A 27,974-nucleotide genomic window follows, 5' to 3' on the forward strand; every position below is an offset into this window, starting at 1 on the left:
TGAGAGAGTTCCTGTGTACTAGTGAGTTGGTAGAAAAATCTTTTCTGTTGATCATTTCAGAAAGGCCTTGGGTTGACTGTAGCAGTGGAAAAATTTCTGGAGTTGTTTAAAAAAGTCAAGATTTTAATTGAAAGTAACACATCTCAGGAAGATTACATTTTCTCTAGGATAATGCTGAGTAAATGTTACATAAATCTAGAACATATTGGTTTAGCATGCTTCTAATTTATATTTTACTGCTATCTGAATATGGTTTTGCTTTCTAAAAATACTTAGCAGTGAAGACCCTATTTTTTTCAGAAATCTTAGCCTCTGGACTTATTCCTGAGTGTCTGTGTATTTTCATGTGTTGAAATGTGTTTTATGGCAGAACTTTTCAATTGTGAAATCCCCATGGTACATGAGAAATTTCTGCATATGCAGAAATTTTTTCCTTCCACTGGAAATGTTAATACAGTTGACTAACAACTTCTGATTGAATCTCTTTCCTTTCCTTGCTTCCATGGCTTGACATTATCTAGTTTTTCTTCCTTCTCTGACTCCTTTCTAATTGTACAGACCCCCCTTGATAGTCTTCTTTTAATATACTCACTCTTTTGGTGAGTGTATTCATTTGAATATCTTCAGCAATCAGGTTTAGGAAGATGACTGTTTCTCGCTATATGGTATTTGTGACTTGCAGATTCAAATGTTCAACACTAAACTCATCCACTAGACTGTAAACTCCATGAAGGCCTGGGCTGTGTCTTGTAACTGATTGTATCCCCACTGCATAATACGATGCCCAGACATCTACCATGTACAAATATATATTTTAAAAATTATTCTCCTGGTCTCTAGGTTTTTCCAGTCAACTCCAGACTAAGAGAACTCAGTCAGCTCCAATCCCATCTTCTCTGATAATCTGTGAATCCTCTAGTTATTTTCTCACAATTACCTCCTTTCCCATTTTTTATCCAGTTGTTGAAATTCTCATCAACTTCTACCTGGACTGTGCTAAGTTTCCCTTTTAGTTTCCCTTACTCTGCTCTCCCTCTTAGATGCATCCATACTCCAGTGATTCTCAAGGATGTAAGTATAGTAGAATCACCTAGGCCCCCTTCCCCCAAATTAAATTAGAATTTTAGGTCATGGGGCCCAGGAATCTTTTTTAAAAAGTCCCCTGAGTGAGTTAAAGTACAGTCAGGATAGAAAACCACTGGTGTGTACAAGTTCATTAATCTTTCTTATGTGTGGCTTTGATTAGGCAATTCATAAAGATTCAGTGGCTCCTGTCACTTATTTATCTCACTTTGAAATAAGGTCCAGATTTTTCACCTTGGTATTCAAATATCCATAGCATGTCCCTATTCAGACTTTTACCATCTTATTTTCTAATATGCCTCTTTAAGTACTTCACAGTGCAGAAAGTTGGAACTTTTGCCCAGGTGTCTGCTTTTTGAGTTCACCCATTGCTGTCTTTCCACCTGGAATGGCCTTTCTCCCATCTCTACTTCGAGAATTCCTGCTGATCTTAAAGACCATCCAACATGCACCATTTTCTGTAGCACTTTTCTTGAGCTCTCAATACTGATGAGTTTCTTTTTCTTCCTTTGAACCTTTTTTTTAGTGCTCTAGACCTCTTATAATGTTAATTTTACCTTATGTTATAGCCTGCTTTTTGCCTGAGTTATGTTCCTAATAAGACATTACTTTTCCTTACTTCTTGGCTTCCCCCTTGAGAACCCATAAACCCACATATAAATCTCTCATCTTCTTTGATGCTTTCCCTGCCACCCCTGCCCTCTGCATGTATGGACTCACTTCCATCCTTGATGTAACCGTTCCACATTTTTCTATTATGGCAGATCATTTGCTGTTTCAGCGACTTCTTTACAATAATCTTAACATAATTTTTACAGTAAAATCTTCACTGCTAGTCATATAGTAGGTGCTCAGTAAAGCTCTGCTCTTGAGTCAATAACATATGCAACAGTTACTAGAGATACTGCTCCCATTTCTTTAAATTATGGCAGATTTAGAAGCATTTAGAAAAAAATCTATAAAATGAAAAAATAGAGAAAAATATGTAACATTTAATGATAATAAATATATATATATATATATTTTTTTTTTTTTAGAAAAATGTGATAAAGAAAATACTGAGAGAGATATAACTCAAGCCACTGATAGCTGCTTCACACACGGAGAGATGCAAGACCAGTCCATTTGGGGAAATTGTTCGGATGACGAACTCATCAGAAGTAAGTATTTTTGGAGAAAACTGGAGTGCTTTGGGGACATGACTATGATAATATGCTCTCAGTTAATCGTCTGATATAATTCTGCTGGAAATCTGTAAATCAACAGAGTTCATCTGAAAGTGTTTTTCATGAGTCTTTTAACATGCAGAGCTAAAAGTAGGGTATAAATAATACTGTCAGCTTTCATCCCATCTTTAAAAAGGAAGAATTGACCTATACATTTTGGACTCCATCCTCAGAGAGATTTAAACAAAGCTTAATATCTTCTTGAGCAGTGACTAAGTAGAAGTCAGACAGTTCTAAGTATAAACAGACTGTGAAACTAAAAAGATAAAGACGGAGGTAAAGGACAATGAGTAGTACTTTGGTAATGCCGTGTGGTCCTTGTTCTTCTGGCCAAATGATTCCAAACTGTTTTTTACAGTTAACACTTTTATCACTACTTGGCTTCTTTTTATTCTCTTTCTCTTCTTAAAATTGCTCTGTAGAATATATAAGAAGCTTTGGTTTAGTTTTGTTTTACTCTGGGAATACACTGAAATGTCAGTAGCTTTTGAGTGCTATTCAGAATGCCTGTCAATGTCAGGTTTTACTTGTTCTGGTCGCTAAATTCCCCCAGGTGGATTCAAGATGAATTTGCCATATAATGAACAATTTTCTGTAGTGAATGTGTAAGTAGAAAGAACACTACTATGCCACACCTGGAAGGGCATAGGAGTACTACATCTTTTGAAATTCTCATTCATGGTAACAGAATTATCATGTCACTTCTCAGTTTTCCAGAGTAGACAGAGGAGAAGTTTTATTCTGGGAATCAAGTGTTGTTTTACTTTATTTTTTTAAATTTAATTCTTCAGTTCAGACAACTTCATAATACAGACCCTTTTTTGTGTTACATATTACATTTACTTTGAATCTTGGAATATTGCCTTTCCTCTCTAGAATGCCCAGTATCTGTCCCTAACTGAAACCAAACAGAAAAAAAGCAGATAGAAGGAAAAAGCCAACTTTGTAGAAAACAAAAAATAACAATAGAAACAGTACTGAAGGAGACTTCAAGTTTTCAAACAAAAGTTCTAAAAGGGAGTGTGTTTTAGTTTAATTTTAGAACCATTCTGGTGTTTTACACTTTTCTATTTGGGAAGGGAATAGAAAGGAAATGAAACTCAGAAATTTGTGAGGAGCGAGATTTATATAGCTTTCTCCAAAGAATCAAATAAACATTATTTCAAGTAAACATTTATCACCGAAACATATATTGGTTGTCTTCTATCTAAATATTGACTCTACTATTGTGAAACTTAAGGTTTTGTGAGATACTGGCATATTTTATCTGTGATTTCCCAAACAACCAGAGAGTTAGAGCGAGAAGGGGTCTTACAGACAATTTTAACTTCACCTTTTGGGAGGCATAATTGTTTGCTCATTTTTTTTCCCATAGTCACAGAATTTTAAATGTGTGTGTTTCATTTAATTGATTTATTTCCCTAATCCCCCTTCCCAGGGCCCACACTAGGAAAACGTGAGTAAGAACTCTTAGGACAAAACCCCAAATATAAGTACTGTTGTGTAAGGATGTGGTGAGTCATATTAACATGTTAAAATTTTTTTATGCTATTTGATGAAGCTCATTTTAGTTGCAGAATTCATACCATTAAAGGGAATGGATTTAAAATGAACTCCTCTCTCTATTGTCTATACTGGTTACATGGACAGTGATAAAAAGAAAATATTGTAAAGTGCATGAAATCGATTCTTTATTGAGATGATGATGCAGCCTGTACCATGGGGCACTGGAGTATTTGGGAACAACTGTCTAGTTGCCTACTAACATGCACTGAAGGAATGAAGAGAGAGAGATTTATGGCCCCCTCTGAGAGGGCTGCTGGGAAAACTGACAGATGAACGGATATTGAAAGATAATGGCCAAAGACAGTATTGTTCTCTGGCCCAAAACATGTTGCCAAGAATTTCCAGATATTTGTGGGTGACTTTGGACTGTGAATTCTGATGACAGAGTTCAAAAACTACATTTTTGTTATTTTCCTGGTCATACTTTTCTAGACAAAGGCTACTCTGTTGGGTCTACAGAAAAATTTGATATCTCGATTTGCTGGGCTGGAGCATTTTATGTCATCTTTAAAACCGACTTAAGTCTGGATAGCATTTGCAAGTTTGATAATCTGATAGTTTCTGCTCTTCCAACTCCCAGATGCTAAACTCTACAAACCTAGCCTGACTTTCCATCTTTGGCTTTACCCATTGAGTCGTTGGCCATCTCTGTGTCATTTAACATCTGTCTCTCTTAACCCTGCAGTTAGGGAGATGCTTCAGCATCTAGCCCATTTTTGGGGGCCCAGTGAGTCTTTTGTAATAACGATAGGCCCTGGAAAGAAGGCGGTGGCTCAGAGCTGCATGGGGGAGGAGGGGAACATCTGTGGTGAGTCAGGACTGGGCTGGCTCCTGTGCCAGAGTCCTGTGTGGCTCCCTGAGTACCGTGGAAGAGGCGGACAGCTTGCTCTCATGGAATTGATTTTAGTTTCCCACTGTAGTGCGAGGTTGGCTGGATGGAGGCATCATCAGAAAAATGAGGCCGGCTAGGGTGTGGGAACATTTTCAAATGTGCAACCCACTCTTTTTCCAAGCTTCCATGGGACAGTTCAGCTGCATAAGCAAGAAGTGAAGGGGAGTGACTGTTTAATGAGACTTCTTTTTCTTATCTATTCTTGAGAGTGGTGAGTGAGGGCTGGCCGCTAATGTCTCTGTTGTCCCAGATGCCTGCTGCCTTCTTTGTTGGATGTTTAAGGCATAATTTATAGGGGACCGTTAGCTGTCAGTGTGATGAGGCTGTTTTTACTTTTCTGAGAATAACCGGGCTCTGGAAAGTCAAGGGAGTGGCTGCTTTGGAAATTGTATTCTAATTAAAGGGTGTATTCTCAGGCCTCATAAACGAGATCCAAGCTGAGAATAATTTCCAAATTATTCTGTGAACTTTAACCCTGACCTCAGTGGACCACCCACTTGTGGCTCAAAATTGGTGCAGGCTCCGCACAGCCCTTCCAACTTGGTGTGCCTTCTCTGGTCCTTCTAGAAAACATCACAGGTGGCAGACCTGAGGTATTATGCTCTCAGGGCCTAGATTTCAAATTGGTTGCCCTTGAGTTGCTGACTTATTAGAATCCTTTCTGGAAGTTATAAATAAAGCAGAAGAAATCCATATGGAATCGAACATTTCAAATAAATAGGCCATACACAATCTGGTCAGGGAATGTGCATTGTGATTCTCTTTCTTATGAAATAATGAAAAAGATGATTCCAACCACTTAAATTTGTTTTAAAAAAATCTAAATCAAACCAGTAAAGAATTAAAAACATAAGGAGGTTTTGTGAGGAAATTTTATAATTGGAAAGGTTTTTTTTTATTGTATAAATTTTTATCCTTTATACAGTTTAAAAGTCATTCGTATTTGGAGAAAATATTTTGGTGTATAATTTAATTTCTGGAATGGGGCTTACATTTTAGAGTTTGTAAGAGTATATTTCTATGGTTAAGACTGGCTTTTCCCCTCTGATTAGCATATATGGGACAGTATAGAATTTGGAGCTATGCCTTGTTTTACTAATCACTAGTCCTCTGACTTAGTGGAATAAATGTTGCAGTGAAGTGACGTCCTCAATTAATATTAATTTTTCTATTTAACCCATAATATGCATAAACTGATAACAGGCAATAGCCAACATTTCATGTTTTAATTAGGCTAGAAAAGGAACAGAAGTAACATCATTTCATCTCAGTCTTTGGGGGGATTTCTAAGGTAGGAAGGAGTGTGTCTCTGTGTGTGTGTGTGTGTGTGTGTGTGTGTGTCTGTGTGTGTGTGTTACTGTGCTTATACTCATAGGCATGAGTAAATTTCCCTTTAATTTAGGTCAAATTCTACTATTCTAATTATTTCCTATGGAGAGAGAGCTTACATTTTTCTTTGTTCTTCTTTCTAAAATGCCTCAGGTCTCTCTCTCAGTTTTTTCTAGGTCTTTCTGAAAATTCTTACTACTTAACTTTATCCTTGGACATTGCCTTTTACATAAACGCCTCCTAATTCTAAATGCCATTACTTCACCCTAGAAAATTTCCTTAGCTTCTCTTCTGAAATAAATTTCCCATTAAATGAAACTATTTTGCTCAGCCAGTTCTCTCCTTTGTGATTTTGTAGAATTCCCATGATCTGAAGCAAAGTTAGAATGCTCTACTTAAATGGTAATCCCCATTCTATTTAACCCATTTATTCATTTTGAAGAGGTTTTAGCTCTCATAATAGTAAGCACTTAATTGGTAGTAAAACGCAAGCCCTTGTTCTCTAATTCACACTCGCCTCTTTATGGAGCTGGTGCATCACGCTTTTTCACTCATGCTTCTACTTGAAACCCTCCTCTTGGCGTCCTCTGAGTTTCCTCTCAACAGGCTCTGTTGTTAGGAACTCTATCATTTCATTTACTAGCCTTTGCCAACTTATTGCTGATCACCCCTTAATGAATACCATTTCATCACATTAGGGAATGCTTCCTCTATCTAAAATACTGAAAGAAAGGCAGAGACTACTCAGGTGTACTATTTATATACTTAGAGCACTTCTCACTTTGACTATAGGGAAAGAACACTGAGAGGTCGGGATTTAAATGTTTTCAGCATCTCTCAAGTTTTAATGCTCATCTCAGTAAGTATTATTTGGTTTTCTTTAGAATTCACTTTATATAAAAGAGGCCATAAACAAGCATCCCACCCCCTTTCCCCCCAGGTAAGTACCACCCAGTAGGACTGGGAGATGTGGCTTTCCTGCCATGTTTCTTAGGTAATCTGGTAGTCTTTCCCTAATATCAATACTTCATGCTCATTCATTTGGGAGCAAGTCATGGTGACTTCTATCTTGCTTAGGGTCTAGTCCTCTATTTGTCTCTCAGAAAAATTCTCTTTTTTAATATGCTGACCAAATGGTGATGTAGCTACAGTTCAGATGCTTTACTTGTTGCTATAGAGAGGAATCTTTAACCATCAATCAATCCAAAACCCAACTCATGGTTTGATTTTAGGGTTGGGTGGATAATCAATAGCCATTTTTGATGGCTACCCATATTGAACACATTGGTCAATGATAGCCATTAGGCTGTGTTCTAGAATGGAGCTCAAGTTCCCTGACGCACTTTTTCCTCGTGGTGCGTGCGTTACCCCACGCTCACCTGGGTTCTGCTCAAAAAGCTAGGGAGAACCATTGTCCATGTTTTGTTTTCAGCATCTTAGATTCAGGGACCTGGAGACCAATGAAAGCTGACTTCCAGGGTTCAGACCTTGGATGCATCATTAGTACTGGTGTTGAGCAAGTTCCCTAACCTCTATGAGATCAAATTTCTCATTTTTAGAATGGAGGTACTAATTCTGTATACCTCATTGTGTTATTTTAAAGGTTATACAGGAAAACACATTGTATGCTTAATTAGCACAGAGCTAAGTGGGTAAACACTCAAGTGAATTTATCACTTTTTATTATGATTATTCTTGGGCCCAAGTATCAGTTAGAAGGCTTTTTTTTTTACTCTCTCTCTTTCTTTGGTTCCAGTGGGTTACATGTCCAGACATCCTGGGTACAGAGGCCTGGTCTTTCTGAGACCATTGATATTTACATCCATGACAGTAGCCAGCATAGTGGCTGCTACATGGTTTATGATTAATAAATGCTTGATTACTTAAGTGTATTGAATTAATGAGAGGAGGGCAGAGATTCCTGGTTCATTCATGTCAAGTTCCATATGGAACTTCCAAGTTCCATAGATACTCTAATGATGTAAAGCTATCAAGTCCTAAGTTTGACTGCTGTTCACTGATAAGGCTCTTCTGAAGCGTTTTCAGTGAACTATGGCAGTGCTCTGGATAACGTTTATTGTCTGCCTAGGTGGGTAGGGATGACGCTTTATGTAGGGCCTTTTTTGGTCCCCTATTCCTTATTTTTCTTGCCTACCTGCAAGAAAAAAGTTTGAGACTACTTAGTTCCCTTCCTTCCTTCCCTTGCTTTCTCCCTACCTCCCCACTCTCCTCCCTTCTCTCCCTCCTTTCTTCTTACATCTTTCGCTGCCTTTCTAAGTTAGTTTTTATGTTTTGTATTCTATAAAATACAGTATTTTTATTATTGTTCTTATGATTCCTATTAATAGTATCATTTAATCTATTACTTTACCTTTCATCTTTATCAAATACCATGACTCATTCAATTTCCAACCTATATCCTACTACACTTTCGTTAAAGATTTTCAGACATTCCTAACATCTTTTGCTCTTTACTGGGGGAGATGAGATGGTATTGAAGTACAAGTGGTGGATGAGGGCTCAGTGAGGGAGCCAGATTTATTCCTTTCCCATTTGGGAGTTCTTTGAGCCTCAGGGAGGAGCTGAGGGCTGGGAACTAGCTTAGTGACCACCCTGAAAATGCTAACCACTGAAGAAATAAACAACCTTTAATGATCAGGACCATAAATACTGCGGTCTAGATAATTTTAGTTCTCAAACCTCAAACTTCCTGGATCTGAACACTGTGAATTTACTCATAGATTATTATTTGTAGAACATGTTATTATAATTAACTTTCAGGATTAAGAATCAAAATATAACTTTGAAAACTGAATAAAAAATGAGTTACATTACAATGGAGTGCTAATAGTGTGCCGACATTGTGTTGTGTTGGATACAGTGATGAATAATACAGGTGCGGTCTCCACATTCAGAATTTACAGTCTGGTGGAAGAGACATACAGTTCATCTTGAAATGATAGTGTGTGTTTTGAATGCTGTGATGGGGAAGTGCAGGCGGCTGTGTGTTCACATTTGAGAAACACAAATACTCAGATAGGGGAGAGTCCAAGAGGGCTTTCCAGAGGAAGTGGTGTCTGTTTTGACACCTGAAGGAGTTGGCCAACTCAAGCAGAGCAGGGGAGGGAGTGGAGCCAGAGTGTTCCAGGCCCAAAGAACAGTACACCCACAGGTCTAGAGGCAAGAGAGAACGTGGCCAGCTTGAGGAGAGTTGGAGAAGTTTTGTGTAAGCTGGGGTGTAAAATGTGAGATGAGGGATGGAAAGATGGAGGGAAAGAATCTGTTAACAAGGGTTGAGGGAAGATGGAAGGTATTGAAGGGAGAAGTGACTTAAATTTATATTTTAGTTTGGCTATATTTTAGGATGATTGCTTTTGCAATAGTTAGAAAATAAATAAGAATGGGAAGGACTGAAGGCATTAGGAGATCAACTGAGCCTGTTGTGTTAATCCAACTGAGAAAAGAAGGTGGCTTGGACTGGGGTAGTGGCAGGTGGGTCTGCAAGAAGTAGATGGATTCAGCTTTTTATAGGGTACAATCAATCAGTAAGACCTCTGGGGAAAGGAAATGGCAGGCGCTGGGAAGGAGGCCAAGGTTTTTAGTTTGGACAAATGATAGTTGTGATGAAAGGACAGTGGGGCAAAGGAGTTAAGGATATTGTCCAACTAGGGCTTGAAGTGATGGGCTGTGAATGGCAGATGGGTAGGGAAAGAAGTAAAGACAGGAAGGATCTTACTGATAAGAAAGAAAAACCAGTGATACTAATGAATCCCCAAAGATTTCTGTTTTTTTTTTTTTAAGAAACTAAACAAAAGAGGTATAGATGCAGTAAGTGAATGGGATAAGTGGAAAGAGAAGATGGATTATGAGAATGGGAAATAGGAATTTAAGACTTCTGAGGTGGAACAATCTCAGGTGAGGACAAGGACCAAAGTGTGGCCCTGAGGATGGGCGGTGGAAATAGCTTTTCCTAAACCCAGAGTACTCGATTGGGAAGAGGTTTTTGGAAACTTCATAAAAATTGCCATATTTGGCAGGTGGGGAAACAGAAATGCAGATTTCCCTCCAAGCAACATGGCAAAGCTGGGGCTTTATCTATGTTTTTCTTGCATCTCAATCTTGAATTCCTCACCAAACCTTAGTGGCTAAGAAGAAGGCAGCCAGTGTCCATGGTTCTTGAGAACTTTTCTCTGGGTCTTTGCTGCTTTGTGCTAAGGTCAGTCACCTGTTGTAGATCAGAGAGATAGTAGTTTGATATTCTCTAAGCTGAGGACCCTGAAATGAGCAAAGAATAATACACATGGTTTGAAGCTGCTGGTTTTCTTTACTGGAAGATTCTAAAGGATCTTTTCCATCTAGTCCAGTAGACATACAAAATTGGGACTTAAAAAAAGATTAATATCAATCAGTGTGTGCATATCAAATTATATGTGTGTGTGTATTTATTTTTTTCTTAATGGAAGATGTTTCCTCACAATAGTTAGCTCTAGGGAGTAATGTGAAATTGAGTGAGGACATACTGGTGAAGAAGACTTCCATTTAATATTCTGTATGCTATCTTCTGCATTGTAGTTTTTCCCCCCATGAGGTGAATTATTTTATTGTATTAAAAGCAATAATATTTGAAAAAGAAAATTCTCCCATATAGCAAAAATTGATCAGGGTGAGGGCCTAGCTTCCCAAAGCTGCATTAGAGCCCAGTTACCTGTAGGAAATGCTCAGGTCACAGGTAAGCCAGGAGATTCCGCTTCCTTCAGGTTCTGCAGAAGACAGGACAGCTATATCATTTTGGACGTGGAGAGCAGTGTAAGATGAGAATGCAGGACCCCTTGTTGAAAACTTATGAATTTCACTGTGACAAGAGCAGAGCATTAAACCAAGTGCACTGGTCCTTTTAAGCTTGGGGCTCAAGTGCTCTTGGCACGGGTCACATGCCTATGAAGCTGGGCCTGGCTGGAGCCTTGAGAGAGCAGGGATTTAGTTCTGGTAAGCAAAAAAGGTATACCTTGTACACATTTTATAATTTTTTAAGTATGTTCCTGAAATTCAAGAATGAAGGAGTTTTTCTGGGCTTGTCAAATCAGTTGCTACGTTGTTAGTCACAAGCATGAGTGACTTGTGACGATAGCTTCGTGAAACAGCTGCCATGCGGCAAGCTCTCAAAGGGAGACAGTGGCTCCCAGCTCTTATCCGGCCACAGAAAGGGTGAGATCTGCTTCCAGCTTTACCTAGGCTCAGTACTGAGAGTGAGGGGCTGCCTCAGATTGAGGAGCATTGGTGGAATTCCCTCTCCACACCTTTCAGGAGTTCCATTGCCCTTCAGCTTAGCACAGCTGGGAGTCAACACTGTGACTTGTCCCATGCTTCTTTCAAGGAGTCCTTCAGGACTTGGTGGTAAATCCGAGCTCCATGGTTCTCCACCGGAAGCTGGATTCTTCCCAAGTCCCTGGGTTCTGTAGCAAGAGACACAAAAGTCAGGGAAATCCCTTTTAAAACCCTCAGATGCTGGCTTAGAGGGTGAAATTGCATTAAGCGAACCAGAGAAGAGAGTGGGTGGAGAAATTTGTTCTGCTTTGGCATATTATATTTAATTAAATACATTTTCCATGGTTCTTGAGAACTTGGATTGGGAGATTTAAGATTCCCACAATCTCGAATTGTCACAAATAATTGATTCATGCTGGTGTGATCATAATAAGACCATACGTCTCATCTTTGGATGCTGCCCATACATTACTTGTCTTTATGAAAAAGATATTCACCTGTCTTCTATGTAAAGGCCCGTCTTTGCAGGTTATTTTCTCCCTATTCCTTCAACATTACCAAGGTTCTGTCATAATCACGAAGGTGAGTGATAGCGTAGGTTGCAGCGGTGACCACAACACACCTAGTGAATAGTGTGATCGTGTGTAATTAACATTGTCTTACTAGTCCTCTGAGTTAGGCTTTTCTCATTGCACTTCTCCCATATCCAGTAAACTTTTTAAAGTCTTACCAAATAGCTCTGAATGTGAACATTTACTACTGGGAATGTAAAATTAAACCCATATTCTTACATATTTAGGACTTCAATATTTTTCACTTTAGCCAATTTAAGAGGGTCGACTTTAGGTCTGGCTTTTTTTGCAAGAAACAGAGCAAAAGCCATTCGGTATTTTTTATTTAGATACGCATGACTTGCCTTTTAATTTTTTTTTTTTTTGCGGTACACGGGCCTCTCACTGTTGTGGCCTCTCCCGTTGTGGAGCACAGACTCCGGACGCGCAGGCTCAGCGGCCATGGCTCACGGGCCCAGCCGCTCTGCGGCATGTGGGATCTTCCCGGACCGGGGCACGAAGCCGTGTCCCCTGCATCGGCAGGCGGACTCTCAACCACTGTGCCACCAGGGAAGCCCCCGCCTTTTAATTTTTTAAACAAAAGATTCCTTTTTAATTTATTCAATTTCAAAGATTATACATATAATGTGTATATAAATATACATATGAGTCTGTTTTTATAGAGGGTTGAATAATACTTTTGCCATGAAGTCCAAATCTGTTTGGACTAATTCAAGGCAGGGTGAACAATTAATTTCAGGCTACAAAATCTTCTCATCATTTCTACTTTACATTTGAGCCTAGTTGCCAATCTGGTACCTGGAAAGTTGATGTGAAGGGGTGTTGGTAGTACATTAATTTCCTGTTAACATTGCAAATCCAATGGCAGAACCATAGTCAGTCATTGTGTGAACTGGTGTTGGGTGTAACATAGCTGTGACTCTTTATTCATGCCGTCGGCTCCACCTTCTAGCATAATCACTTTTATGCTTAACTAGTATCTTGTGTGTCTTCTAAGTCAAGGCTTCCCAGTGTTTGACTGATATAGAGCTTCTTTTAATTTCTTTGAAATCACATCAATTCTTGCCTCCTTTAAAGACTTTATGTCTATTTCACTTTAGCCACCTTACAAATATGGACACACCTTGGACCTTGCTATCAATGAGATCTGCTCTATTCTAAGATTTTGAAATCAGAAATTAACTTTCTCATTTCTTCCTGCACTTTACCTTAATAATAAGTATGCCTAATCTGCTAACTATGTTCTTTTCCCCCATAGTATCGCACCTCCTACTTCACTTCACCTACCATTTTTTCATGGCCATCTGGGACCTGCAGATGATCCTTCATTATCCCCTAAATTCTACAACCTTATGCTGTATCTGCCAGGCTTACACTGAAACTAAGGTAGCCGACCATACCATCAGTCTTCTCACTTCACATTCCAAGGGCTGTGGATCATAGACCAAAAATGTTGTGTAGCAGATGGAGCAGCTCTGGTATAAATACATGGTCTCTAATCTCAATTAAGGCATCTCTGCTAGTACTAGAGGTACAGTTTCTGGTTGATTTCCACTTGTGGTCCATTCTTGCCTTTTTATTTTATGACATTTTTTAATAAGGACTCAGATTATGTTCTAATTCCTTCATCACGGAGACATGTTATGTTCTATTTAAACACCAGTTCCTGGTATTCAAAGCCTGTTCTGGTCTGTATAGCTGATACCTTGTCCTTTCTTGATCTATGTTATGGAAGGGTTAAATACAACTAAAATAGGCTCTTATAGATCACTTTTCTCAGTCCAGTGGTCTCTTCTCAGTCCTCATATTTTCTGTAAAATTTGATAGGACGTTTCCTTCTTGAAATTCTTTCTTCTCCTGCTACTCTTGCCCCTCTTTCTGCCTCTGTAGCTATAACTGGCTTCCTTTCAGTCCCTCAGATGCCCTGAGTCCCTTTCTGTCTCTGGGCTTTTGCATTCCAGATCTCACCCCAGGCTTAATTGTCGCTTCCAAAGGGAGGCTTTCCCAGACCTCTCAATCTAAAATGGGTTTCCCTATTTCTCATAGCACCTTTTCCTTCCTAGCCCTTGTCACAATTTGTAATTGATTTTTGCTATTACATGTCTAATATCTGCTGGCTTTACGTTGCACTCCTAGCAATTAGCATTACTCTAGGACCACAAGAAACTTTCAGTAAGCTATTTTGGATGAATGACTGTGGGAATAAAAGTTTACTTTGTCCTTCACTACTTCCTTTCATGAACTTTTCCCTTAGTTAAAATATGCTCCTTGCTCTTCCCTCTACCTGTAGAGTATTTTCCTTCTCCCAAGCTTCACTTGTGTTCCCTGTCTTTCCACATCTCCAGCCAGACATCTGTGATTTCTCCCTCATTTGGACTTGTATTTATCTTCATCTCTCCTAAAGGACTCATTAATTTCAAAGTTGTAGTGCCTGTGTGGATGGCCCTCTTCCCTGTCACGAGCTGAAGGCCCCTTAAAGGCAGTATCGGCATCTCATTCAGTTTTGTATCCCTCACAGTGTCTAGCCCAGGGCCATGCATGAGAGTTTGTTCCCAATACGTACATGTTAATTGTTGAATAAATGAAAATCGGTACCTTTTGACTGCACTTAGCTTCTCTGTAGGAGTCTGACGGCTTTGACTTGGTTAAGCTGTAGTAATTTGTCTTAAAATGTGGACTGACTTTCTTTGCTTCTCTTAAGGAGCTAATTTTCTGTCTACAGTTCATGCATATCAAAGGATGCTTTTTATTAGTTATATTAACAATGTTATTACTTAGAGCTGTTTATAGTTAATGAAATTTTTCATATTGATGATCTAACTTGGCCTATCAGCAACTTTATCAGGCAGGTGAGATAAATATTATTATCCACAGATGAGATTGAGCTCAGAAAAGTCAAGCAGTGTGCCTAGGGCTGCACAGCTAATATCCCGATTACCTAGCCGTGATTCCCACGTGGGAGGTGGAGCAGAGGAAAGGGTAAGGACTTTGTGCTGTTTGTGGTCCCCTAAAGAATGCATTAAAATCACAGGCGGAGATGACAGTTTTCCCAAATTATAAGCATATTCCAAGCTGAAAGTTCTAATCCATTTCCTAGTTGGGATTTATTGCTATTCTACCACTGTGAATGATATGACTGCATCCTGCCTTTGTCTTAGGTCAGAAAAAACGTTGGGAAAATTACAATCATACTCCTTTGGAATGTCATCTTTGTTGTGATAAATTCAAGACAATTCCTGGGCTTAATATATACTTGATATCTTAGAAAAAAAAGTCTTCTTTACTTTTCAGAACTATTTACTCATTCCTTCCATGAGAACTTGTTCTCATTTCAGGAGATGGGCAAAGAATCTTGGCATCTGCCGTTCTTTCTGTGGTATGAAGATAGGCATTTTCCTTCTGCAACAAAAAGAGATCTTAATAATGGAAGCTGAAGATCTGGGGGATGGGGATGGGCAGGAGTTTGATTCTATAGTCATACGCCTTTGTGCAAAGCAATTGTTCTCAACTCTTCACATTAGCTTAAAAACAGGCCCCACCCCAGACCAATGACCTCAGAATCATTTAGGAGTAGGGTCTACGCAATCTTAATTATTAAAAGCTCCCCAGTTATTTCTGAGTTGCAGCTCAGACTTAGAACTCGTAAAGTTTTTAATCAAATATGTTGCCCTACAACAAATAAGCTTGTATGATAAGCTGAAAACTAGTTTTTTTATTTGAACATTTAAAGACTTTTTTTTTTTTTTTTAAAGTGGTTCCTTAATAGTTGTGACGGTAAGACCCAGAGGAACTGATGGATATGGCTGCCTACTGGGGAGAGCCCAGGTGCTGGCTACCTATCTTAGCCCTTCGGGGAAGTTGTTTTCTCAAGAGATGTTTACATTGTTCAGAATGTATGTTTCTTTTAATTTTGCTATGTAGCACTTTAAGTTTTATTACATTGGTAAAGAATGATTATAATTTGTACCCCTAGCCTTGTTCAATGAAAAGACTTGAAAATCTAAAATTTGATGTGACTATAAGGAATTATGGTGTATCTTAGGATCTTGACATTTATGAAGTCAAAATCGAAGTTTGTTACGTAAGTCAAATGTTTCAAGTATGAAAATGCTTTTGCCTGTTTTTTCTCTGAAGAATTACAAATGCTTGCTTCTTTCATCTGCTTTAGACACTATGTTCTGAACTAGAGTAAGCTGTCTCTTTCAGTCAAAAATTTCTGGAATAGGCAGGCTTCCAAACACTATATCTAAGTGTCTTATAGATATATTGGAAAGAATATCTCCCTAACTATTAAAGCTAGAGTTTGTTCTTAGAGTAAAGCAAAGTCTCTTATAATAGAGATACAGTTTACCTAAGCGTCATATTAATAAGTAAAAAAAAAAAAATCAGCTTTTTGAATAATATATGAATTCATATGGTATCAGTGGTATCTAGGCATTTGGGACAAAACATAATTAGTTTCAATTCCCTTTGAGAGGGAGATGTGGATGTTAAAATTAATTGCTGATGAAGCATATACTTTGGAGAACAGTGTATTTCAAAACTTTGTGCAATATCAGCTATTTCTTTCAATGGTATGGAAATATAGCCTAAGACTGAGAAGATTTATTAGGGGCGGTTTTAAACCATTCTTAGTATATAGAAGTTCATAGTTTGCTACTTAGAACTGGATACCGAAAAGAAGAATAATAGCAAATATTTATAGGCCTGCTTGGAAAACATTAATTCTATACAATTTCTGGCACCATTGTTTGTAGCCAATAAACCAAATACTAATCGCTTGTATAAGAGTAATCAGTATCACAATATGTAAATATTCAAAAGGGCTTGGTTATATAGTTATTATGAGTTACTCCTTTACAAAACACTGAATAATGGACCTACTCCAGAAAAATCAGCACTTACAGAGTAAGAAGACTTAGATTTGTGCAATAAATATATTCTGAGGGAGGAAAGGAGGAATACAGTTTGGAATAAATTGACTTTATTAAGTAAAAGTGAAGAAACTACCTCTATGGAAGGAACTATTTTGCTACCAGGAATAAATATTCCAAACTTGCACAGTAGAAAATCTAATCATTCTAACCTTGAGGGACTTCTTTCAAAGGTTTCAGTTTTATCATGGAAATTAATCAGGCTATGATATATATATATAGTATGTGTAGTATAAGACCCTATGCAAGCAATTTTCCATCAACTCTTAATTTTTTGAGACACATAAACAAAATACTGTACCTTCTCATTTTTTGAACAACTCTTTGAAATCTGCACTCTGGGAAATTAGCACAGGTGTATCATCCTTATTTGAAACATTTTCAAGTCTTCCTGAGATGGGGCTTCCCTGGTGGTGCAGTGGTTGAGAGTCCGCCTGCCGATGCAGGGGACACGGGTTCGTGCCCTGGTCCGGGAGGATCCCACATGCCGCGGAGTGGTTGGGCCCGTGGACCATGGCCACGGCCGCTGAGCCTGTGCGTCCGGAGCCTGTGCTCCGCAGCGGGAGAGGCCACAACAGTGAGAGGCCTGCATACCACCAAAAAAAAAAAAAAGAGTCTTCCTGAGAAATGGAGCCCATTACTTAGCCAAGGATTCACCACTCTGCTCCTCATCGCCTTTTTCAGGTTTGCTTAGTTTGATAGACACTGGATTCATGATCAGCTCCTTGTCCCCATTAAGCCTACAGAAAATGAGGGGTTTGTTACAACACTCACTGGGAGGAACTCTTCCATTTGGTTTGTTTTTCTGATGACATCTACAGTGTTAAAGTAAAAATATTTAAACGAAACCGTTCACAGAGTGCGTGCTTAATGTGCCAGAAGCACAAATGTGTGGGAGTATTCATTTTCTTTCTCTTTTTTCTTTCTTTCTTTTTTTTTTTTTTTTTTTTACTAAAAACAAACAAACAAAAGCCCAACCACTACTTCTTGGATCTAAAAAACAAAATAGGATAACTCAGCTTACAGAGTCAGGTTCTACCATTCTAGGAGGCTGAATAGCTGCGATTATAGCTTGGTCAGTAATAATGACAGATTTTAGTGTCCATTTTAGTGTATGAAACACTAAATTATGAGTTGAAAAACAGGTAGTTTATAGTCCTAGAATAGCATTTCTTGGAGGCTGTGGATGATGTTACATCATTTCAGGGTGGTTTTCTTTTTTTCCCTTTTAATTGCAGGTGCAGTGTTGTTTTCACTTCTTTGCATATTAATACAAATATGAAAATATTTGTTGATGGTCTATTTGGAAAAGAGTCTTATTACTATGTACATCTTGACCCTCATTGTATCCTTATGATTTTTTTTTTTTTGGCACACAGTATTAAAACTTAGTCCTTTGGAAAATGTCATAAAGAAGTTTCATTATTCAGATAACTTAATTTTTATAAGTCTTCATAAGGGCTGCCTCAACTTAGAGAGTTTCCAGTCAGTTGGGCCTGATGCAATCCACTCTAGTATGCCTTGCAAACTAACTGCTGAAATCTCACATACTGTTAATGATTATGTATGAAGACTCTGGAAGAACTGGAGGTGTCACTGATGATGGATATAGACATAGCATAGTGCTTTTTTAAAGTAGGGGAAGGTATACATGTGGCAAGCCAATTAACTTGGCTCCCAAATTCTAAATAGACAAAGCATTTGGAGGAAAATGGAATAATGGCCAAAAGCTTGACTGACTTGTCTCCCAGCTCCATCTTGACAGGAGTGAGCCTTCTGGTCAGACATAGTAAAGCAGCAGCATGTAACACTGGTGCTTAGAGAAAGGCTGTGTGTATGTAGAGAAGGTAAGGCATGGAGTCCTATGATTTGGATTCTAATCCTGCCTAAAACCCATTAGCTGTGGGGCATTGGGTAAGTCACTTGTCATCCAGCTTCAACTTCTGCATCTTTAGAATATAGATGGGAGGAGTACCTTCCCTCACTACCTCATGAGGTTGGTTAAGGGTCAAACATGGAAATCTAAATGGAAATATTTTAAATCTAAGTTTATAGATGGATATTAGTTATATATAATGATGAGAATAACTAGTACCTGGGTTAAAGGTTGAAGTGCAGGACCACTTTGAGTTATGCCTTGAAAAGAATGGAATCTCTTCCATAATTGCATTTTTAGGCTGATCCAGAGATACTAAGCAGAGAACCAGGGAAGCAAATGGGGTGTGATTCTCTGAATGCTCTCACTGGTTATCCAGAGTTGGGGGAAGAGTCAAGTACACATATCATGGCCTCTTTCATATGATCTTAAAAATAACCACCCAAAACAGATCATCAGAAAATGTGCACTGAATAGGCCCCTCTTATATTTAAAGCTGAAAATTAATTTTAAAATAAATGAAGTCTCTCAGTCAGATAAAAATATACAACAGAATATTCTTCTACAAAATGAATACTCTTTTTGTCCTTGATTTCTGGTAATATGCCACTGTATTAGTGTTTTCAGTATAAAATGATGCTTCTACCTAAGTTACTAATCAATAGGAATTTACTTCTGTGTGGATTTATGTGCTTAATAAATGGAATTCTGACTTTTCTTAACACTAAATTAACACTTTAAAAATGGGAAAAAAAATATGCAAATACCAATATACCAACCATGCTCAGATTTAACAAGTGTCAACATTTTGCCAAATTTTCTTGTTTTCTCAGTTTGTTTTAAAAAAAACAAACATGTTTCGTTCAACATGGCAGATTGAACATATATATTCCTTTCTCTTTGGAAATCTCCCTTAAATGATAGTAAATTAATAATATTAAAAAAGACAAATTTAAATAGAGAGAGAGAGAACAGACAAGGACACAGCAGTGGATCAGAAATGTTAAGAACTTTCTGAATGATGGAAAGTAGATGGAAAAATAATAACTGAGTTTGTAGCACTGAAAGCCAGAACTGGGGTGTCAGTATAATGCAATATGGTACTTAATACCCCCTAAAAGTTCAAGATTTGGAGACACCTGGGATCTTGGAATCTGGGGTGAAATTTGGACTGAGAAGAAGAGGGCAGGTGGAAAGTTTGCATATACAAGGATTAGACCATCAGATCCCTTCCACCCACTGAATCTGAGCAGCTGTGCTACTCCCACTCCCACTCCCACCCTCACAAGACACAAAAGAGTGGTGCTCTAGAGAATTTAAACGAGGGAGGCTCCAGACCTTGGACACCTGGAATAGCAGAGCATGGGAGCAAGTGACTTACTGACCACAGGGTGCTTGGTGCCAGTTAACTCCCTGCATGATGAGACACAGACGCAGTCCCAACCTCCTTTCCCCTTAATCATTGATGGTCATGAACCAAATATCACAAACCAGAGAAAAGTACTTACTTTTGTATTTTTCTTGCTCATTAGTTTTCCAATTTTGGAAAAAAACAAATGGAAGAGATTTCATCTTCCCTCCTGTTGGCTGCCATGGTCCCTAGTAGCATTCCTGAGCTCCCAACAACTGGCTGAGAGCAGAGGGGCTATGAACCTAGTTAAATTAGTCATTGTTGGCTGTAGGCGGACAGAAAAGGGCTCAATCCCTACTCCCACTCCTTCAGGTTAGTCTTGCTCCCAATGAAGCTACCTCTATTTAAGGTGTCATACCTTCTCCCTGCCTCATACTTCTTTCTCTAGAAAAAGAAGAAAATTTTAATAACTGTGTTAATAGATATTATCCAGGTGGCTTAGATTTTAAATGACCAGGTCCTAGTGAGGTGGGTACTTAAACTGATTCTTTTCGGATTGTTTTCTAGATATCATGTCATATATACATCGTTTTTCTACATGTTGACAGTGAATCATGGATCTATACTCTTGTAATATTAAAATTAAGGAAGGTGCCTTAGAGATCAGTGCATTCAACCTCTATTTTTTCAGTAAGCAGAAAGAAATAAACAGTTTGTCCAAAGATAATCAGGTAGTTAGTGGCAGGAGCAGGGCTATAATTTTTGAAAATGGTCTTTGATTATCAATGAGAATATCTAGTTACCCCTTGCAATTTGTAAACAACAGTGTGGGATTTGAAAGGCCGTATTAATAGAAAATAATTACTAGAAATTAATAGGAAGTTTAAAGTCCCCAGGTAGATACATTTATTCAATTCACTGTCCAGTTGCCCATTTTGTTCTCCCTTAAGAGTTTATCTTCATGATAAAAATGGCTTTGGTCAGCATTCTACCCACCTGTGGTTCTGGTATTAGAATTCTGATTCTTTCTCCAGTAGAGCATACGAGGCAAGAGACAAGGAGAATCCCTGGAGGGAGAGTATGTTTTTTGGAACCTCACCAAGATGTTACTAAAGCATGTGTGTTGCTCAAATAAACCCTGTGGAGTTGGAAAAAGGTTGAGACTTACTGCTCGAGAATTGTGTTTTAATTGAGTAATGGAATCTGATTTAGGAAATTGGAATAAAATATGAAGATTAGTACGAATCAGCGATAGTGTTATTTCTAAAATCTGAGCAGATTCATAAGAATAGTAGCAAGATACCCTCACAACCATTCATTTTACTATTGAAGAACATCAAATAATTCATGCTATTCTCTTTAGCCTCAGAACAATTTTCACCCAATTTCAACATAAACAGATTTGTGCGTTTCAGGGAAATGGATGTATGTGTTTCTTTCTTGGAAGGTAATTAAAGGATAAGGTTTCTATAAATGTTTCCTAATATTCCAAATTGTGATAGTATTTTACATGGCCCCTTTATGTAACTTCCTAAGAACCCTTTTATTGAGAGTGTCTTGATTCACAGTAAGTATTTAAGCCAATTTCTGGTCAGTTATACCGAGAGTGGTCTTATAAGTGAATAATTTATTATGATAACGGCTTATATAGTAAAGAAGCATAATATCTGGAAAAATATTGTCAGGAATTGTTTATGGAAGCACGGTCTATGATTTTTCTACTATATTTGTTTATAAGTTGAATTAGGCAATAAATATGTGGTCCAAAGGGCTGTGGAATATTCTCCAGCCAAACTGGCTTCCCATCAGTTTAGCAAATGTGCTGAGCCCTCTTCTGCTTCAGGGCTTGTTCTGAGTTGTTAACCTGGCCTGAAACTCTGTTACTCCTCTTTGCAAGGCCCCTTCCCCTCCAGATCTCTGTAGAAATGCCATTCCTAGCTCTCCAGACCAAAATAGTTTCCCTTGTTATTCTCTCTGGTAGCAGTACTTTTCCTTTATAGTACTTAGCATCATTTTAAATTGCATATTCTATTTATTTTTATTTAATGTTTAAAGTCTTTTTTTCACCTCTATTTAGTCTCAGCACTCTGTCTGATACATAGTAGATGTTCAATAAATATTTGGCAAAAACATGCATAACACATAAAGAAAACATAATTTCATAGATAATGAGTACTTCCACCCACTCTTTTATCTTCAAGTGCTAAGATAACAATCTTAGTTTTTTTCTACTGGCTCCAGTTATTATTTGTGTGTTTTTGTCTACTATTGGAAAACAGAGCATCATTCTTTTGATTAAATTAATATGAGGTCGGTGGTGATGAATAAACTTGACATTCTCATTTTTCCAATTCTTTTGAATTACAAATAATAATTGGCCATTTAAATGTGTGGAATAGTTGTGGAGCTTTGGAGGATGAAGGTAATTGCTACGGGTTCTAAAAATCATCTGGATTAAGAAGAAGAAGTCATTATATCAGGGAGGTATGGGAGAAGGCAATTGTGCTTATGTTTCCCTTGTTTACTTTTCTAGGTATACAGTATGTACTTATTAAGATTTTATTTAAATGGCTGAAATTGGGAGCTGTAAAATGAGCATTATTTTTTCCTCGTGTCATTCCTTCATTTTTTCTAAGTGACCACTGTTCAAAGTGCTGGAGCAGATATTCTGAAGAGATGGGCACTTCAGCACTTAATAAATGCTCATTGAATGACTATAAAAGTGCATGAATGACATGTTTCTTGCTACAGAGGAGCCTGCAGTCTGGTCGAGAGGGCAGACCTTTAAACAAATTTTGCTCTAGGGGTAGAGAGGAAGGAGATTTGGGGTCAGCATGTGATGCAGTGCTAACAAATGAAACTTGAGGGATGTCTCCTGGAGGGTTTCTGGGAATGGTATTTTTATATTCTTAAAAGGGACAGTTGGAAAGAGCTCCCTTTTTTTTTCAAGGACTGTCATCATCTCTGGATATGGTGCCTGGACCGGTGTCAGGGAGTCTTGTAACTTTGAAGGGAACAGTCAGATGGGAAAGCTGACATGCCAAGGATGGTGGTGAAAATATATCGATAGAACCTGTGAAATTAATAATACTAGAGCTACCGTGTTTGGATTTCTTTTTATGCAAGATAATGTGTATCCGTAAGCTCTGTGAGGGCAAGTTCTTTGTACATTTTGTTCACTGTAAATCCCTTATGCCTAGAACAAAGACTGGGACTAGAGTATATACTCAACAAATATTTTATAATAACCTATTTAATTTATCAATAGTATGCAGCCAAAGGTACCTTGATGGATTTTGTATGTTGTAATGGCAAAATTAGAGGAAGAAATGTTTGTATAAATGGTCTCAATCATATTCATCTTTAAATGCAGTTAATGAGTTTGTTCCTCTGTGTTTAGTCATTTCCTGGTGCTTATGTTTGGGAAACATTTTATTCTCACAGAGGCTAAAATTGTCTTGATACAGTGGTGAGGACAAGAATCTAAAATTCACATTCCTCCAATCAGTCTCCAAAAATTTAAAGCAGCCCTGTAAGGAGGTGCGGGGAGAGCTTTTATCTCAGGAGGAGACAAGATAATGAGAAAATACTGTTATTTTCACTTATTCACTTGCATATTGAAACCTTTCCAATATGTTTAAGTTTATAATATGTTCACATATAAGAAAGAATTTTAAATTCATATATGTGAATCTACCTCTACAGGTTTAGAAAACTATATTGCACCATTATTCTGAATATTGTTGTTAGTTAGTTTCTGGGATAAGCAGCTTATTTATTACTTCCTTATGGAGGAAACTCACAGCATCTCCTGTTAGGGTTGGACATGACAGTTAGGACCATCCCAGTCTTAGTGTCAATTCTGAAAACTTTGCTTGGAGACCCATTTTCAAATTATGTCAGAGACAGCATCATCTATAATGAGAACTGCTATTAAAAGTTAAGTACAAAGGTTTCCTTGTCTTGGGCCATATGTTAAAAGAATTTGTTGAAGAGTGAAAAGCCATACTAATAACAGATACTCACCAATGAACTTTGATGGTTATGTGCTCTATTAAAGCTCTGAGGGGGCTTCCCGGGGGCTTCCCGGGGGCTTCCCGGGGGCTTCCCTGGTGGCGCAGTGGTTGGGAGTCCACCTGCCGATGCAGGGGACGCGGGTTCGTGCCCCGATCTGGAAGGATACCGCGTGCCGCGGAGCGGCTGGGCCCGTGAGACATGGCTACTGAGCCTGCGCGTCCGGAGCCTGTGCTCCGCAACGGGAGAGGCCACAACAGTGAGAGGCCCACGTACCGGGGGGAAAAAAAAAGCTCTGAGGAATTCATAGTGACAGAATTTACTTTTTTTTCTGATTCACTTGTATAAGCTATTGGAAATAAATGGACTTTTTAAACGTTCAGTTAGCAATTCATAGTTTCCTCTCCCTAATTTCATATCTCCTAACTGGAACTTCATTTACGTTGCCACTCCTGTAATCTCAAGGAGATACCAGTTTTCCTTGTACATTAAGTTGGATTTACTTTTATTACAGGGAGGGGGAAAAACTTTTAGCTCTATAATTTGGTACTGACTTTTCTTAGGCTGTTTTCAAAAAGGTCACTTAACTAGTATTTTTGATGCATTTCCCTACACACAGTTTGATATCTCTAACTGAATCTTTAATTCCCTTGTTATAACAGAGTTTCTTGAATCCTTGCTGTAGCTTCACCATCCTTATATTATACTTTTACAGCAATTCCCTAGACTCATGAAGGTGAAGGATGAAGTTTATAATGGTATTGAATACCAAACTGTTGCTTGATTTATTCAGGAAGGTTGTTATATACTGGCATCAAGTGACAGCTTAAAAGCTAGTATAATTTATCATCATCAGTTAATTTTCACTGGGTGTCCACTGGGTGCTGAACATTGTACAAGGCTTTTTGTCAGCAGGTATGTGCCTGATAAGGTTGATGGAACTCTGAGAAGACGGAATCTTGCCCTTAAGGCACTTGCTGTATAATCAAAGGCAAGTCAGCAAATGCCTAGAGTTGTCAAGCTCTGTGTACAAAACCTATGTAACAGAAAATATTAGGGTTCTTTTCAGCAAATGGAGGTCCCACTCTCATTAATACCTATACAGCCACCAGAAGAAAGGGGGCATTGGGTGGACCAAGAATAGGTGTCTACTATGGTCTGTTTGACTGGCACACATTTCTGTGTGTGTCTACACAGATATATTTTTTTCCCTACATATCATTTCAAAATACTCCTATGTAATGAGATCCAGTTATCTTTTGAACAAACATTATGTACTCTGCCTCTGCCTAATGAGAGGCAAATCAAAGTCACATCCCGATGATATATCTAGAGCTAGTGTCATATGGCTATTCCACAGATCTCTGGGTGATCTTTATTCCTCTGGAATGACCCAGAAATCTGATCTCAATCAAATTTGGATGTAGTGACTCATCATCTTGGAAATTATGGCTTAAAACGGATCTGATTGTATAAGGGTGAAGGAAGTACAGGATAGCTGCCGTGTAAACTCAGTTACAGTACTGGTCTAAGGAGTATCCATATTCCCCTGATTCAGGAGAGTCCAGAAGATGCTGTGGTCAGGGACTATCATCTAAGCATCTCTATTCAGTTTCTTCCCTAACCTTGGGTTTTGTGGCCAGTGGATGGATTACCGAGGATTACCCGAGGATTATCTGCTAAGAAGTTTTCCCTTTTTGGGTTACCTTCATGGCCATCTCTGAGAAGGGCTTTGGGGAGAGTTCCCTTGCAGGGGGCCTTAGCAGTTTTTTTCTTGTTGATAATAAGAACTTAGATTCAGGGATTGCCTTAGGGTGGAACAAGTCACAGGTCTTTATTTGCTAGGCTAGGGTTTTTTTGTTTTTTTTTTTTCTAGCAATATAAATTCTTTAACATCTTTGTTAGGTGCTTATCAATATCCTTTTTTTGGAGGTAGTGGTGGCATACTTCATTTTCTGGTAACTGGCTCAAAAGCTGTGTGTCAAATAATGGTCTTTGACTCTGGTCCCTTGCCTTGCCACTTTTGTTTCAGAGTTCAGGGATCCCTCTGTCTCCTTTAGTCTTGATCTAATGGCTTCCTGTCACTAGCTCTACTTATGTGGGTGGTGAAGCTTGACCCAGGCTGTATGCTTCTCCAGGCTCCTTCCCCAGGCTGTACCCCTTGTGAATGAGTTACATGAACTACTTAGTGAGTAGGAAAGGCACTTGAGAGAGCCTGGAGTTTCAGGCTTCCGCAGATCTTGCACCTCCTTAATATCCCCTTATTCCATTTTCCAACACTTCACATTTACCCAGTCAGCACACTGCATTCAGACTGTAATAAATAATTTGGCTGCTGAAATTCAGGTAACATATCTGAACTTTAGTGGTCCAACATTACTGGCTACCAGGGCTATTTCTTACGGGTTTATATCTGTGAGTTGCACAAAGGCAAGTGGGGGCCAAAATCTAGCTCTTGCTCTACTCACCAAGGTTTGCGTTCAGGCAAGGAAGGCTTTTTGAAATTTGTCTCTACAGAGGGCAGTGCCTTTTTCGGTTTGCAGAGTAGCAAATTTATTTGTGTGATGCTGTCTTTGGCTGTTGCTTGAAGGTAAAAAAAAGCTTTCTTTAATAAAACTGTCCGCATTTTCTAGTCAGCTTTTATGTTGGCCAGTTAGAATGGAGTTTGTTGTTTTATTGTAGCAGCTACTGAAAGCCATGAGAAATCCAGTATACCAATATACGGGTAGATTTCTGCAAAGTCCCCTAACGCTCCAGCCTTCCTGTGTGTCCCAAGGACTGATGACTGCTTATTTTAACTAGCTACTTTGCTACTGTTTCATACTGACAGCTTATTTTCCAGCTAGGATGGAGTGATCCTCATTTTTCCCAAACTTGTCTTTACTTAGTTTCCCATTTTAATAACCTACTCCTGATGCAGGTTTTTATATTATATCACAGTCCTTCGTTTCAAGGTTTTTGACTTGTACCTTGCCTTACCAGAGAGCCTTATCATATAGAGAAGGGCTGAAGGCACCCAAAGGTAGGCTGGGTTGAGGACCTACGTCAGAAAGCAGTCTGCACCTATCCAAGTGTGTCAATGTGTATATTAAGTTGAAACCTAAGAGTGCTGCATGCTTCTTAACGGGATGTCTTCTTACATGCTTTGTGGTCCTTGAAAGCTGTAATCAGCGTGTAAAGACTCTGGGTGAATTCTGAAGTTTCAAGTATTTGGGATTTTCAGTATTTGCTTTTTTAGTTGCCAACTACCCTAATTTTACTATAGTTTATGGCACTTAATGTTTGTAAATGGTAACTTGGTTAAGCATTTCTGATGTGTTATTTAAAAAGGTAATACTTGAATATGTTCTATCCCATTGTGATAGATGATCAGGTGCTTTTAAAGTGATTACTTCTAAAAACAAATAATAATAGTTTAAAAAATCTTTTTCTATAAATCTCATGGTGAAACACTAGCAAGGTCACAGAAATGTTTAACTAATGGTCTGAAAATTAAAGTAAGGTGTAGCTACTTAATACTGCCTGACTTGCTATTGTTTTGAGAATTCTGAGGAAAACTTCTATTTGTTGAGACATAACACAGTAACAGTAGGACTTTTCAAACTTCTGCTTGCCCACTATTGATCTTAAAAACAACAATAACAACAAAGGAAATGCCTTTTTATACCTAAAAAAAGTATATGTGATATATATATATATTTGTCCTGAATATGCCCATTATTACCTATTAGAAAACTCAGGAGTCATTCTTCAAAAGAACATGAAGGCATTACATTCCTTTTAAAGTTACCACATTAAAAAATATTTCAGTATGTAAAATAGGTTTTTGGAAGATTGTGTCTTTGTGCTATTTTTATTAATATATT

General features: G+C 38.3%; 1 protein-coding gene across 1 annotated transcript in view; it reads left to right on the forward strand.

Annotated features, from left to right (window-relative positions):
- Nucleotides 1–27,974, forward strand: part of MDFIC (MyoD family inhibitor domain containing) — a gene marked incomplete at its 3' end in the record, with an annotated part of 101,033 nt that overhangs the window by 20,086 nt on the left and 52,973 nt on the right. The window contains exon 3 of the mRNA XM_079711752.1: nt 2,121–2,243. Within this exon, the coding sequence (XP_079567878.1) occupies nt 2,121–2,243 (123 nt within the window). The remainder of the gene's footprint in view (nt 1–2,120; nt 2,244–27,974) is intronic.

Source organism: Hyperoodon ampullatus, assembly GCF_949752795.1.
Source record: "Hyperoodon ampullatus genome assembly, chromosome: 9".
Classification (NCBI taxonomy): Eukaryota; Metazoa; Chordata; class Mammalia; order Artiodactyla; family Ziphiidae; genus Hyperoodon; species Hyperoodon ampullatus.